This window comes from Fundulus heteroclitus, unplaced genomic scaffold (assembly GCF_011125445.2).
Source record: "Fundulus heteroclitus isolate FHET01 unplaced genomic scaffold, MU-UCD_Fhet_4.1 scaffold_303, whole genome shotgun sequence".
Lineage (NCBI taxonomy): Eukaryota > Metazoa > Chordata > Actinopteri > Cyprinodontiformes > Fundulidae > Fundulus > Fundulus heteroclitus.
The window spans coordinates 21860-36511 of NW_023396713.1; the positions used below are offsets into that span (position 1 = coordinate 21860).

Sequence of the window (14652 nt, forward strand, 5' to 3'; positions counted from 1 at the left end):
GCTCAGTATGAACGGTCATCTGCCTCGACCGACTGGGGTTACAGAAGACAGAACAGAGACACAACAAGAGAAACAAAAAAGCACAGAAGCACACATTGATCTAGTAATCTGTTCTACATTAGATGGTAGTAGCGGGTGAGCCGTCTTCTCTGGATGATGTCACAGTTAACAGAACGCCAGACCAGGTGTACCTACTATGAAGAGAAAAGAGAGAGAACAGAAAGTTAAAGCAGAAATGACAACACATAATGCATAATTGAAGAACAGTAGAACTCAATATAGTGAGAAAATTAGATCCTGATATACTCCAGTAACCTAAGCCTATAGCAGTAAAACTATAAAGGTAGCTGAGAGTAACATGAGTCACTAGTTATAATTTTTGTCAAAAAGAAAAGTTTTAAGCCTAGTCTTAAAAGTAGACAGGGTGTCTGCCTCACGGACCAAAACTGGGAGTTGGTTCCACAGGAGAGGAGCCTGATAGCTAAAGGATCTGCCTCCCATTCTACTTTTAGAGACTCTAGGAACCACCAGCAGACCTGCGGTCTGAGAGCGAAGTGCTCTGTTAGGAACATACGGGGTAATCAGAGCTCTGATATATGATGGAGTTTGATTATGAAGGGCTTTATACGTTAGAAGAAGAATTTTAAATTCTATTCTTGATTTAACAGGAAGCCAATGAAGGGAAGCTAAAATTGGAGAAATATGATCCCTCTTGTTGATTTTCATCAGAACTCTTGCTGCAGCATTTTGGATCAGCTGAAGGCTTTGAACTGCATTTTGTGGAATTCCTGATAGTAAAGAATTACAATAGTCCAGCCTTGAAGTAACAAATGCATGGACCAGTTTTTCAGCATCACTCCTGGACAGAATGTTTCTAATTTTGGCGATATTCCGGAGGTGAAAAAAGGAAACTCTGGAAACCTGTTTAATATGGGATTTAAATGACATGTCTTGGTCAAAAATAACACCAAGATTTTTTACTTTATTACCAGAGGCCAGGTTAATGCCACCCAGATTAAGTGATTGGTTAAGAAGTTTATTTTTTGAGGACTCTGGCCCAAAGATTAAAACTTCGGTCTTGTCAGAATTTAGATGCAGGAAATTTAAAGTCATCCAGCTTTTGATGTCATCAAGACATGACTGCAGTCGAAGTAATTGATTGGATTCATCAGGATTTATGGATAAATATAGCTGAGTATCATCAGCATAACAGTGGAAATTAATCCCATGCTGTCTGATAATTTTGCCTATCGGAAGCATATATATAGTAAAGAGAATTGGTCCAAGGACTGAACCCTGTGGTACTCCACAGGTGACCCTAGAGTTTGAGGAAGATTTATTATTAACATGAACAAATTGGAATCTGTCTGACAGATAAGATTTAAACCAGCCTAATGCTTTCCCCTTAATCCCTACAGTATGCATGCTAAATGTCTTTAAAATGTTTTACATGAACCTAAAAATAAAGGCTTACTCATATTGTTCATTTATTGAACAGAAAAGATTCACATCAATCCTTCATTGAGCTTGCAAGGACGACCAACACTAGATGGTTGCACACTCTCCAGCAGAACGTAACATGTGCATTTCAAGTATTTTGATTGGACGAGCTGAACTTAGGCCATAGCATTTGTGCAGTCTACTGAGAGTGTGTTGGGCATACTCACTGCGATTTCAGATGTTCATTATTTAAACAAACGTTGTCGAGCTGGCCCCAATTTCTGGGCGCCTCAAGATGACTTAGCCTACTGAGCTTGTCAGTATTCTGGCAGACCTGGTACATATATATATATATATTTCTATAAAATGTTTTGAACAGAACAGTGTTTTTACAGCATCACTCTTTTCACTGATCATTGCAAACATAAACATATTGCACATATTGCAAACATAGACATATTGCACATATTGCAAACATAGACATAGCTCCACAGCAACATCTAGTGGGGCAAGGCCCTGACTGCCCCCAAATGCAGCAACGCCACAGAACAACTCATCAGCATCAGTATAATTTTCACACACAAAAAAAAGCAACCACTTTTAAACTATGGAAGCTGACTTAACAAAACCGTCAGCAACTTTAAGGGAAGTGAAGAAATTTCCTATTTTCAGTAGATACTTTACATTTTCAACATTTCTAATGTTTGAAGCCTGTAATGTGGCAAAATGTTGAAAAGTTCAAGGGGGCCAAATACTTTCGCGAGGCACTGTAGAATAGATGTGTGACAACTTATCTTCAAGTTCGTGATTATAAGGTTTATGACATGGAATGTGCATGGAGCTGGCACCAGAGAGAAAAAGATTTTTCTTTTTCTATATTGTTTCTATATTGTTATAATATTGTTTACAGCTATAACTGTAAACAATATTAACCCACCAGAGTTCCCTAATGTGTTTGCTGCCTGCTATAACTCTAGACAAAGAGGAGTAGCAAATTGAATTCACAAAAACGTTAGTTTTACAATATTAGATGAAATTATAGATCTTGAAGGTAGATTCATAATAATTAGAATATCTATTTATAACCAAAACTATGTATTGTCAGTATGTATGGCCCAAACGTTGATGACCTCTCATTTCTCCACAAACTCTTCCATGCACTTTCAAAACATGGGGATTGTTCTCAAATTATTGGGGACGACCTCAACTTTGGTCTAAATGAGGAAATAGACAGGTTGAATACAACAGGGACTCAGTGCAGTGTGCAATCATTGAACGTTGTCAAACAATACATGAGTTATTAGGGTCTTTGCGATGCTTGGTGATCTTTTCATCCTAACAATTAGCAATATACTTTCTTTTCAAATGTCCATCATTCCTACTCTCATCTGGACTATTTGTTAATCAGCAGCTCGCTCCTCTCTGACATATTAGATGCTGTAATACATCCTATTGCTGTCAGTGATCATGCTCCTGTTTCTTTAACCCTAATAATTAAATAAAAAATAACCCCACAAAGCAAAAGCTGGAGACTTAATATATCATTGCTTAAGGATGAAGAATTTATCAAATATTTCAAAGAAGAGTTGGCTTCATACTTGGAGTACAATGATCTACCAGGGACATCGGCATCTATCCTGTGGGAGGCAGGGAAAGCAGTGATGGGAGGTAGAATAATTTCATTCTCATCTCATAAAAGAAGATAAAAAACAAAAAGATTCAGGAATTAGAGAAAAGGAACAAGTTACTAGAAACCTCACAGGAAGAAGAAAAGCTGGGTAAAATCCGTAAAGCAAAATTAGAATTAAACGAATATATTGAAAAAAAATAATTTTGAATTCAAAGACTTCGACGAGCAAACACGTCAATTAGTCAGCCGTGTTTAGATGAGCCCTGGCTAGACACAAAACAGAAAATATGCAACAATATCAAGATTTTAGATTTGCCGTTTATTATCTCAAATATTTAACGGCATACATGCTTTAAAAATATAAACATCAGGTCTCTTAATTGACAGCATGGTGGGAGTTTCTTAAAACGACGGACTCATCACTTATCCCATGCAGTGATACACCCATCTGAAATAATTCTGACATCCTACAAAACATTAAAATGATAAACTTTCCATACTGGAAAAATAAAGGTATTGAATACCTGGAACATATATTTCAAGATGTATGTCTTGTCTTTCTGAGCACTTTCTATATATCACCCAAACTCTGAAAACCATGGATCTGGTAAGCTGGTCTCTCAATGCTATTGATCAAATTTTTTGATGGGTAGGCAGCATAAAGGAGACCCATTCTGTCCCGATTTGACTCATTTAACAACAAATAAAGTATTTGGATTATGCCTCCCCTATCAATGAGGCAACCTCCCTGGTTGTTATGGCGAAGAGAGCTCAGAACTCTCCCCCGCTCCCTCATTCCCCGCTGACCTCTGCGGATGCTTTCTGAACTGTTGGCCAGTTGATAACAGCAAGGATAATGGCCTCTGGAGAGCGTTCACGGAAATATAAACACTTTCACCCAAACAGACACACAACACACATATGAACTTGCATGTGACTAGTCTCCAATGTTAACCTCTGCTTACATGCTTACAAGTGTCCCGTCATATTTGTGCTTCTCGTGCAAGAGGTTTTTTGATATCTCAAACTGTATCCTAGCAACAGGATAGGGTATGATATATGTGTTCCTGTGGGCTCCATGTAAGCGGGGTCTGGGGCAGTTTGGAGGAATGCGCCTAACAGCTGCCCCGAAGTGGCTGCACCGAATGGCTACGTTCCTTGGCAACACAAGGACTCAGTCGATTGTTCCCTCAGTGTTGATGTATGTGATGGATGGTTGCACTGGAACTGTAATTTCCATTACAATGCAAATTGTAGTTGACAATAAAGATTGATTAATTGATTGATTGATTGATTGATTGAAGAAACTGAGTTTATCACATTTTTTTTCTTGATTTATGTAAATGGCTTCCTTCACCCCTCTCTCAAACCACCTGTCTTCACTGTCCAAAATTTAAACATTTTGGTCCTCAAAAGAGTGTCCTTTGTCCTTGAGGTGCAGGTGATCAGCTGAGTGCTCTCCAGAGGAGGTAGCTCTCATGTGTTGAGCCATGCATCTGTGGAGAGGTTGTTTGGTTTCGCCAATATAATTATACATACAATATATACTTATATGCAGTTCACTGCAGCGAGGAATGTTCGGATATTTACAATCAGGGAAAAGCAACACAAAACCTACTGTTCCTGGGGAAGGTTGTTGACGCTTATTCCTGGAGAAGATTTTGGGAATATCATAAAAAAGGAAAGGACACACAATAAGTCCATGGTTCCAGGAAAATGTTCATGCAGCTGAAGCACAGGAAACAATGTAAAGGCCAACAAAATGTGAGCTAAACAAAGATCCCAGAAAAAGATTATCGTTTCAGGGGGTATTAAATACCCCTGCTCTTAAAACACAGGAGAAAAGGAAAGACTAGTTCCTGGCATGTGAAAGAATAAGGCACAACCAAAGCCACACAGAAAGAACCTAAAAAGGACAACAAGGACCTCTTTGAGATGAGGGTCCTACGAGAGGACACTGTTTATTAAAGAAGGTCCCTGCAATCAAAACAAGGGAACCCAAGTTACTATGTCTCACTGTTTCCATATTTTAAAATTATTAAATTATTATTTAAAGAATAAATAAATAATTAAAATGTATTTTTGAGTTTATTGTTGTTTCAACATAATTTACAATGAAATAGATATTCTACATTTAACCTTTACTTCAGGGAGCAGCGCGATGCAGCGCGATGCAGCGCGATGCAGCGCGATGCAGCGCCTGGGGAACATTCTGGGGCCAACGGTCTTGCTCAGGGAGCCATAGTGGCAGTCTCTGGGGGGGGGGGGGGGGGGGGGGTTGTGTAGACATTCTGATGTTCGTGTTGACGTCTCTTTAGGGCAGAAAGGTGGCCTACTTTGAGATGGAGCCAGAGCACAGCGTGGACATAGATGTGGAGATTGACTGGCCAGTGGCCGAGGAGAGAGTTCTCAGGTTAGACTGACATTAAAAGCGTGAAATCAACCGTCCTGTTTTCCTGTCATTGCAAGGAAGTGAAAAATCAGTGTTTTAAAATATCTTGAAATGTTGAAAAGGTGATGGTAAAATGTGTATTTATTGTAAAAACACCCAGTCCCCCATCTCAACATATAGACCAAAATGTTGGGGACACCATGGACTGGTCAGAAGATAGAAAAAAAACATGAATCTCTTGAAAGTTTTTATTTCTGTTTGATTCATTCTATGCTTCTTCCAACAGGTTTGGTTACTTTGGTCGGGGAGTGTCTATAATGTTCTGCAGAGTTTCCAGATGTTTGACCGATGAAAAGGTGTTTCTGTCCCCGTCTGGACAGGACATGGTGTCTTTTCACACTAGAGACACTACAGGTCTCAGCATGCTGCAGAACAATGGCGTTGAGGTTGGATTATTTTCAGACGCTCAAACACGGTTAGGTGAACATTTAGCATTTGTCGTGTAAGAGCGCTCTAACTATGTTATTTAGGTGGTGCTGCTGACCTCCAGTGAGGACCTGGTGACCCAGTCAATGGCTGACAAACTGAAGAAAATGATTGGCTGTGAGGTCATGGATGTGGGGGAGGAGCCACTGAAGGATGTGCAGTCAGTGGTGGAGAAGAAGAGGCTCGACTGGAAGGATGTGGCCTACATGGGTGAAGAAATGCATTCTTTCAGTTGTTTGTGACGATGATTATGATCATTTTAAATTGACCGTATGTAGAGACACATGATTTCAACCTGGGGTGCAGTACCTTGCAATGGTACACACAGAGTGGAGTAGAAGACAAGACAGGGTTAGGCTATACGACAATATCCTGAGCTTTGAACACCCTGCAGCAGTGTTCAAGCAATCATCTGCAAACAGAAAAAGAAACAACTCAGAATCTGACGCTGGAAATGTCAGGTTGGAGAAGAAAAACATTAGTCAGCGACGCAGCTAAGAGGTCTGTTAATCTCTGGAGGAGCTGCAGAGACTTTATTTGCATCAGGGCTGCACAAGATCAGTAACATACATAACCGCCATCCATCCATCCATCCATCCATCCATCCATCCATCCATCCATCCATCCATCCATCCATCCATCCACCTCAACTGACTCCTTTCCATGTGGAGAAGCAGCAGCTCTTCTTAGAGCTCCCCTGGATAACACAGCTCCTCACATTATCTCTAAGGCTGAGCTCGCCCCCCTCCGGAGGAAGCTCGTGTCGGTGGTGACACGACAGCTGGTGAAATAGATTATTGATTAGCAGAGAGTGAATGCCTGACGCCTAATATATAGTTACCTACAATAAATTGCATCCAAGCAGTGTTTTATAACTTAGAGATAATTGTGATGCAATATAGATGTATGCTAATTTCCAAGACAACATCAATGGAGTCTATTTATGCAAGAGTGGGAATATGTAAAACATGTAAAACATCTAACTGGACATTTTTTTCATGAGCGTAAAGCATTTTAAATCAATTTTCCCCATTTCTGCTCTCAGGTAATGACTCAGCAGATGCCACCTGTCTGAACTTGGCGGGTCTGAGCGCAGTACCTGCAGACGCTCCGAAGGACGCAGCTGATTCTGCCAAGTACACCTGCCGCCAAGCGGGAGGGATGGGAGCTGTGAGGGAGTTTGCTGAACATGTACTCCTGCAGAAAGAAAAGGCCAAAACCCAGATGAAGCAGGACAGGATCGACCGTAATAACTTCTAAAGCGTGGAAGGAGATATTTAGAAACATGATGTCAGACAATACTGGAAAAACTGCAATATAGCAGAGGAGTGTAAAAGAAAGTTGTCTGCTGTAAAAATGATAAATCTCCATGGTTGTTCTCCACGTTGACTATATGGGCATTTGGCAGGATGGCATCAGAAAGGATGGAGCCCAAGCACAAGATAAAATATACTTATACCTCAGTCCTGCCTTAATTCAGGTTTCTATGGATTCTTTAGACATACACTTGGTTTATGGGGTCTGCATTCCTGCCTTCTGCTGAGAATAGGGAGACTATTTTGAGTGCTTTGTGTTGAGCTGGATCTGATTGGGAGCAACAGAGGAAAAGGTTCTCAGGGTTCAATTAATGCAAGAAACAGCCACTGGCAAGCAAACACTATATTTACCAGACTCTTTAATAGATTTATCTGGCCATAAAACCAATTATCCTTCCAATAACTGTTAGTTAAAGACGATTAAATATCTTTCAACATCAGGAATTTAAGTAAAAAATGTAGAACTTATATTAAAAATCTAACTTCTAAGGGAAATTGAGTTTCATTAAAAGAGACAACATTGGGACATTTAAATATCTTTTTACATAGTTTCCCTGATATATGTTGTGAAAAGGGTTTCATTAGAGGTGTGTGTGGACCAATGCAAAACATTCATTAAATTTAATTTATTGATTCACAAGGTTTGGTAAAGGAACAGATTTAAATTGAAGGTGTTTCTATTTCTCTAGTTTTGTGTTTATTTTCCATTTGCTTTAAATGTTTTGTATCAGAAGGACTAATTGACAGGTTCCAGTCATTGAACTATTCAGATCTTTCATTTCATTATGTCCGATACTAAATGTCCACTTAAAGTCTTGGTCATCCTTTTTAGTATTGATGACATTATTGCCAGAGTGGTTTTACTTTTAGAGTGTATTTTGTTGCATGTGAACTCATGGGTCAAATGACAAAACAAAAGTTGTTGAGAACTCCTTAAAATGGGTTAAGAAAATCTAAGTTTAAATCTTCAAAGCCTGTGAAAATTATGCTTGCTGTTTGTTTTGTTTTTTTTGTTACAAGTAAATGGTCTTTTATGGGGTAAGGTACGAAAATGTCAGTGAAAAACAATGTTCAGTTGTAATGTTGTGTAATTCAGTAATTTTGTGGCCGTGCTTTGGTGGCAGTGGTTAACGCGCATGACCCATGTACGGAGGCCTTAGTCCTCAACGCGGCCGACCCGGTGTGACTCTGACCTGTGGTCCTTTTCCACATGTAGGAAAATCAAGCCACTAGTGCCGTCAAAGCCTCAAAAAAAGAAGTAATGTTATACCCGTAGAACTGAACCTGAACAATTTTTTTTCAATAATAAAATACCTACGGCAGCTCACCCCTTTATAAGCATCCAGTGACATATATGTTATTTTGAACACACACACACACACACACACACACACACACACACACACACACACACACACACACACACACACACACACACACACACACACACCACACACACACACACACATATATATATATCCATCCATCCATCCATTTTCTGATCTGCTTAATCCCTCATGGGGTGGTGGGGGTTGCTGGTGCCTATCTCCAGCGTTCACCGGGCGAGAGGTACACCCTGGACAGTATATATATATATATATATATATATATATATATATATATATATATATATATATATTAGGGCTGGGCAACGATTAAAATCTTTAAACGCGATTAATCGCATAATGTGCCCGATTAATCATGATTAATCGCATTGTATGCGCAAACTCCAAGAATGAATTCAAAAGTAGTGTAAAGAGCACTTTTATTTTAATGTTCTGCTGCCATATGAACAAAAGTGTTGTAACATTTGTAGCACTTATCTTATTTTGTACTGGATATTTTGAACCCATCTATTGAATTTAGTGCACTAGTTGATCTTTTCTTCATAAGAGAACAGCAAGCACTGCAGCCAAAATGTGCCTTTTTTGACCTGCTGTATATTAGCCAGTCCCTAAGCTTGATGTATCATGAAACTGTTGACCTTTTGGGTTTTGTGGTTTTTATTTTATTATTACAATTAAATAATAATAATAATAATAATAATAATAATAATAATAATAATGTTATGTTCAGTGTTTTTTCGCTAATCCACCTTATATATATTTCAATCCTTATGTAATTTTGTCTGTGTTGTGTGCACCTGCCTGTTGCTTTAATCCTATAAATTTCCCCGTCGTGGGATAAAAAAAGGATTAGCTAATGTTATCTTATCTTAAATAACACTTTTTAATATATGTACTGGGTTCTTTCAAGGTCTTAATTACATGTTATGTGTGGGCTCTAGTAACATATGATAGATAATATCTACTTTGAAAGTTAACATGAACTGCTGCTGAAGATGAACACTGATCTACCTGGATGTTCCATGGAGGACTGAAACGCTTCAGTCAGAGACATCTGTGGGTCTGTCGGGGCAATGACAGAAGTTTCGTCTCCTCTCTCCGTTTCTGTGGCTCGACGTTTTCATGTTTTTTCACGTGCTTAGATAAATTTGTTGTGTTTCCACTGAAATGAACCGGCTTTTTACAAAACATACAGCTTGATTTAATTTACGGTATTAAAATAAAGCCAAACGGTGCTACTTCCCCTGTTCATGTTTTTTCGCTGCTGCGGTCTCTCTCAGCTGTTTGTGTATTAAGTTTGTGTGAAAGCTGAGTGGGCGGGCCAGGCTGAGCCATGTGCGAGAGGGGAGGGGGAGCGGGAGAGTGCTGCCGTGACACAGCGCGCTGCAGTCAGCGCGTGTGCTGACTGACACTGACTGAAAGCATGTGAGCAACATGCGTTAATGCGCGATAAAATAAATATCGCCGTTAATAGTCTAATGAATTAACGCGAAATTAACGCGTTATCTTGCCCAGCCCTAATATATATATATATATATATATATATATATATATATATATATATATATATATATATACACACACTTGTTTGGTTTTGATGTTCTTTCTATATCTCTATTTGCAGGCATAGAAGCAGGTGTAACCGAGGTTAAAACAGGTTAAAATTCCTTGGTCCAATTTCTTTCTCAGTACCTGAACACACTACAAGACACACCCTTTTAGTCTAACCAATCATAGAGTTCAGGCGCATTTTATAAGCTGAGGTGAATTTCCCCAATCAGAGTGAAGGGGGAAGCTACCGGAGCAGCTGCACTCGTGTCTACTACCGTGATGTTTAGAAATCAACTGGTGCCACGGTGTGTCATACATCTGCAGTAATTGGCCAGATGAGCCCAGCTGTGGGTCAATTGATGGCAAGCTACTACCTGGAACAGAACCTGCTCCTATACATCCTCATCCTGTGGGTCTGGTAGGAGGCTGCTGCAGCTTTGCTCAACCCCTCCACTCTCCTTTACACGCCTTTCCAATTACTAAGACTTGGATAATGGACTATTTGCATCCCACAAGTCATTATCTTTATTTGGATGCAATGTTCATGTTTTAGTTTTGAGTACTCCTGAATTAGATACTTTATTTTATTTTGTTAAATTCTTTGAATTCTGAGTCTACAGAACTGAATTCTCTCAAGTGCACTGTCAAAACCAACTTGTCTGCAGATTGTAAATATTTTGGGTATTGTTTGTTGTTTCTTGTTTCACATAATATATGGTACCAACACCAAATATAATCTGTGTCATTATTTACTCTTTCAACACCTCCCTAACCCGAACCATTTGTCTTCTGATACCCCACGTATATGTTACACAGACTCAGAGGATGTCATCTTGTTCACTCCTTCTCTATTTTTTCACCTTTTCTCCCTTTTAGACTTAGACTTAGACAACTTTATTTGTCATTTTATATGCACAAAGTGCGTACAGAACAAAAATTCGTTTGCATACAGCTTGAAATATCACAGTAAATTGCAGTGATACCCTATCTATTTTTAAGACTAATCTTAAAACTTTCCTTTTTGACAAAGCTTATAGTTAGAGTGGTTCATGTTACCCTGAGCTATCTCTATAGTTGTGCTGTGATAGGCCTAGGCTGCTGGAGGACATCAGGGTCTAATTTTCTCACTCTACTGATTTCTACTGTTCTCCAGTTTTGCATTGTATTACATTGAAATGACTGTCGTCATTTCAGCTTTTAACTTTTTGCTCTCTCTCTTTTTCTTCATAGTAGGTACACCTGGTCTGGCATTCTGTTAACTGTGACATCATCCAGGGAAGACGGCTCACCCGCTACTACCATCTAATGTAAAACAGATTACTAGATCAATGTGTGCTTCTGTGCTTTTTTGTCTGTCTTGTTGTGTCTCTGCTCTGTCTTCTGTAACCCCAGTCGGTCGAGGCAGATTACCGTCCATACTGAGCCCGGTTCTGCCGGAGGTTTTCCTTCCCGTTAATGGGGAGTTTTTCTTCCCACTGTCGCTTCATGCTTGCTCAGTATGAGGGATTGCAGCAAAGCCATGTACAATGCAGACGACTCTCGCTGTGGCTCTACGGTTCCCTTGGAGTGAATGCTGCTTGTCGGGACTTTGATGCAATCAACTGGTTTCCTTATATAGGACATTTTTGACCAATCTGTATAATCTGACCCAATTTGTAATATGATTGAACTTGATTTTGTAAAGTGCCTTGAGATGACATGTTTCATGATTTGGCGCTATATAAATAAAATTGAATTGAAAATTGAATTGAATTGAGTAAATTTCAGGATAAAGGTGCAGCAGTGATTTATGTAAACAATGCAGGGGAAATAGAGCATGCTGTCTCGTCTTTTCCTCTTTAGTTTTTTCTTTCCTCTACCTTTTGTCAGAAGTTGTCTTCATGAACCCAAGCACGACCACACAAACTGAGCACAGTTAAGGAGAGTTTATTTAAGAAGGTGAGTTGTGGAGGGTGAAAACCTGAGACTTCTCAGGGCTGGAGCAGATGATGACTGCGGGGGCTGGAGAGAGAGTCCGGTAAAGCTGGGTGGTGTGGCATGGATCTGAGCTTTCTCAGAGTGGCTAGTCAGGTTAGCTGTTCACAGGATTCACCAGGGCACAGAGCAGAGCTTCTGCTCCCCCCCCCTCAAGGCCGGTCTCCGGACGGCCTAACAAGCTAAACAACAACCAACCTAGGGTGGGTGGAGGGTGGTACGGATGGCGGGCTAGGGTCAAACCAAACAGATCAAAGCAGGGTGGGTGGAGGGTGGTACGGATGGTCGGCCAAAATCAAACAAAAAACTACCCACTCAGGGCGATCCGAAACGAAGGAAAAACAAAAGCGGACTAAAAGGGGTTTCTAACAACCCCTGGTAGGCAAAACAAAGAATGTCTAGCCGATGCTGAAAGGCAAACAAAAGGCGTCTAACCGACGCTGACAGGCAAACATTGCCACAAGGCAAAACAGGCAAGGCCAGACGTACGACAACGCCAGACGGAAGAACGGGCGCACGACAACGCCAGAGGGAAGGAACGGGAGCACGACAGCGCCAAAGGGAAGGAACGGGAGCACGACAACGCCAGAGGGAAGAACAGGCGTACGACAACGCCAGAGGGAAGAACAGGTGTACGACAACACCAGGGGTCAACAACACACGCAGGAGCACGACTGGCGTACAGAAACGCCAGGGGAAAACCGCTGGGACGTGAGGGAAACGCCGGGGCTTGGGGAAGAGAACGCCGGGGCGTGGGGGAAACGCCGGGGCGCGAGGGAAGGGAATGTCGGGACGTGAGGGAAGCAGGAACATCTAAAACGCCTAGGAACAAGAATGGAGGGTGTACTTACACGCCAGGGAACCGAGAACAGAGGGCGTACTTACACGCCGGGGAACCGAGAAGTCTAAATACTAGAAGACAGAGGAACAAGGAGGCCAAAAACAAACTAAAGAAGCTCGAACTAGCCAAAGCTAAGGAACATGAAACAGCTCAGGACCAGGGGTCAGAAATCTAAGCGAGCGCTAAGACCTAAGGAGCGCTGGAAACTAAAAGCTCAGGACAAAAATAAAGAATCTAACCAAGAACTAGAAAAATAAGGCAAATCTAGAGCAGGGATAACACCACAAAAGAAAAACTAAGGCTAACCATTAAATCAAAACACTAAAGCAGAAAATGAAACTAAAGCTAGACTACCAATAAAGGAAAAATAAGAAAAACTAGGACTTGAACAAGTACACTAACGTGACAACCAGAGAGCTAAAGCTAAAATGACAAAGCTAAGCAAACCTAGAAAACTAAGGCAAAATCTAGAATCCTAAAACAGAGCAGGGAAAACAAAGCAAACAAAGACTAAGAACTCTAAGAAAACGAAGAACCCCCTAACTAATTCCAAACTGAGGAATACTAAATAACTCTAAACTAAGGCTGAACTTTTAACAAAATAAACAGAAGGCACTGGCCTTAATGGCGCAGGCAAAAACAGCTGCTAAGCAAAAAGAAAAGTCTTCGTGGAGGTCGTCCTGGACGAGGCAGGCGGCGGAGCAGCATCGCCCGACTAAACCCTCGAGGAGGGCGGCCCCGACGAGGCAGTCAAGCGGCCCGGAGTCCACGGTCTGCGGCTCCGGCTGAACAGGAATGTCTGGTGCGGGCATCGTGGAGGACGACCCCGGCACGACGAACCAGAAACAGGAGTAGCACCAACTAAGGCCTCGGCCTGAGGCGAAACTACTCCCTCGGAGGCCTCGGGCTGAGGCAGGGCGGCTCCCTCGGAGGCCTCGGGCTGAGGCAGGGCGGCTCCCTCGGAGGCCTCGGGCTGATCCTCGTCGGCTGGCGGATCTATTTTCTTGGCGGCCGGCAGAGCGGAGCTTTCGGCGGCCGGCAGAGCGGAGCTTTCGGCGGCTGGCAGGGCCTGACGGGGTTCTCTGGCGGCCGGCAAGGCAGGACTATGAACACCCACGCATGCTTGGGTCGTGGCGTGCACAGCGGGAGCTTCGGTGGAGACTGCAGCAGCAGGTGCAGCAGCAGGTGCAGCAGTAGGTGCAGCGGCGGGAGAGGCAGATGCTGCAGCAGTGGTGAAGACAGCAGCGGAGGTGGACAGACTAGTAGGCGGAGGTCTAGGTGGTGGCGGCCTGTGGAGAGACTGGGCGAGGGCTGTTGCTTGGATCCATTCCACCTCTTCTTTAAAGCCGACAATTCCCAGGCTGGACAGGAGCGTGATCTTGTCTCCCCACTGGTTCCACAGAATCTCCACCGCTCGCAGCCGGGCCCACGGTGGATCAAAAGCGGCAGAAACATCCAGCGCCCTCCTGAGCTTCAGAAACAGAGACTCTAGGCTCAGTGTGTGTGTTGGGTTCATCTTTGGCCGGTCCGTACTGTCAGAAGTTGTCTTCATGAACCCAAGCACGACCACACAAACTGAGCACAGTTAAGGAGAGTTTATTTAAGAAGGTGAGTTGTGGAGGGTGAAAATCTGAGACTTCTCAGGGCTGGAGCAGATGATGACTGCGGGGGCTGGA

The 14652-nt window shown here is 42.0% G+C and overlaps 1 protein-coding gene across 1 annotated transcript; it reads left to right on the forward strand.

Annotated features, from left to right (window-relative positions):
• Positions 1–3668: 3668 nt before the first annotated feature.
• Positions 3669–8177, forward strand: LOC118559519 (N-acylneuraminate cytidylyltransferase-like). The gene is made up of 5 exons (XM_036130232.1): positions 3669–3677; positions 5389–5483; positions 5749–5908; positions 5993–6158; positions 6994–8177. The coding sequence occupies exons 1-5, from the start codon at positions 3669–3671 to the stop codon at positions 7206–7208; spliced, it is 645 nt and encodes a 214-aa protein (XP_035986125.1). The 3' UTR covers positions 7209–8177.
• Positions 8178–14652: the final 6475 nt, after the last annotated feature.

Bases quoted from the DNA above. Each gene is read 5' to 3' on its own strand.
- LOC118559519 (XM_036130232.1), top strand. The intron at 5,909-5,992 runs GTTGGATTATTT...TATGTTATTTAG, and splicing joins TGCAGAACAATGGCGTTGAG to GTGGTGCTGCTGACCTCCAG. The intron at 6,159-6,993 runs GTGAAGAAATGC...TTCTGCTCTCAG, and splicing joins GAAGGATGTGGCCTACATGG to GTAATGACTCAGCAGATGCC.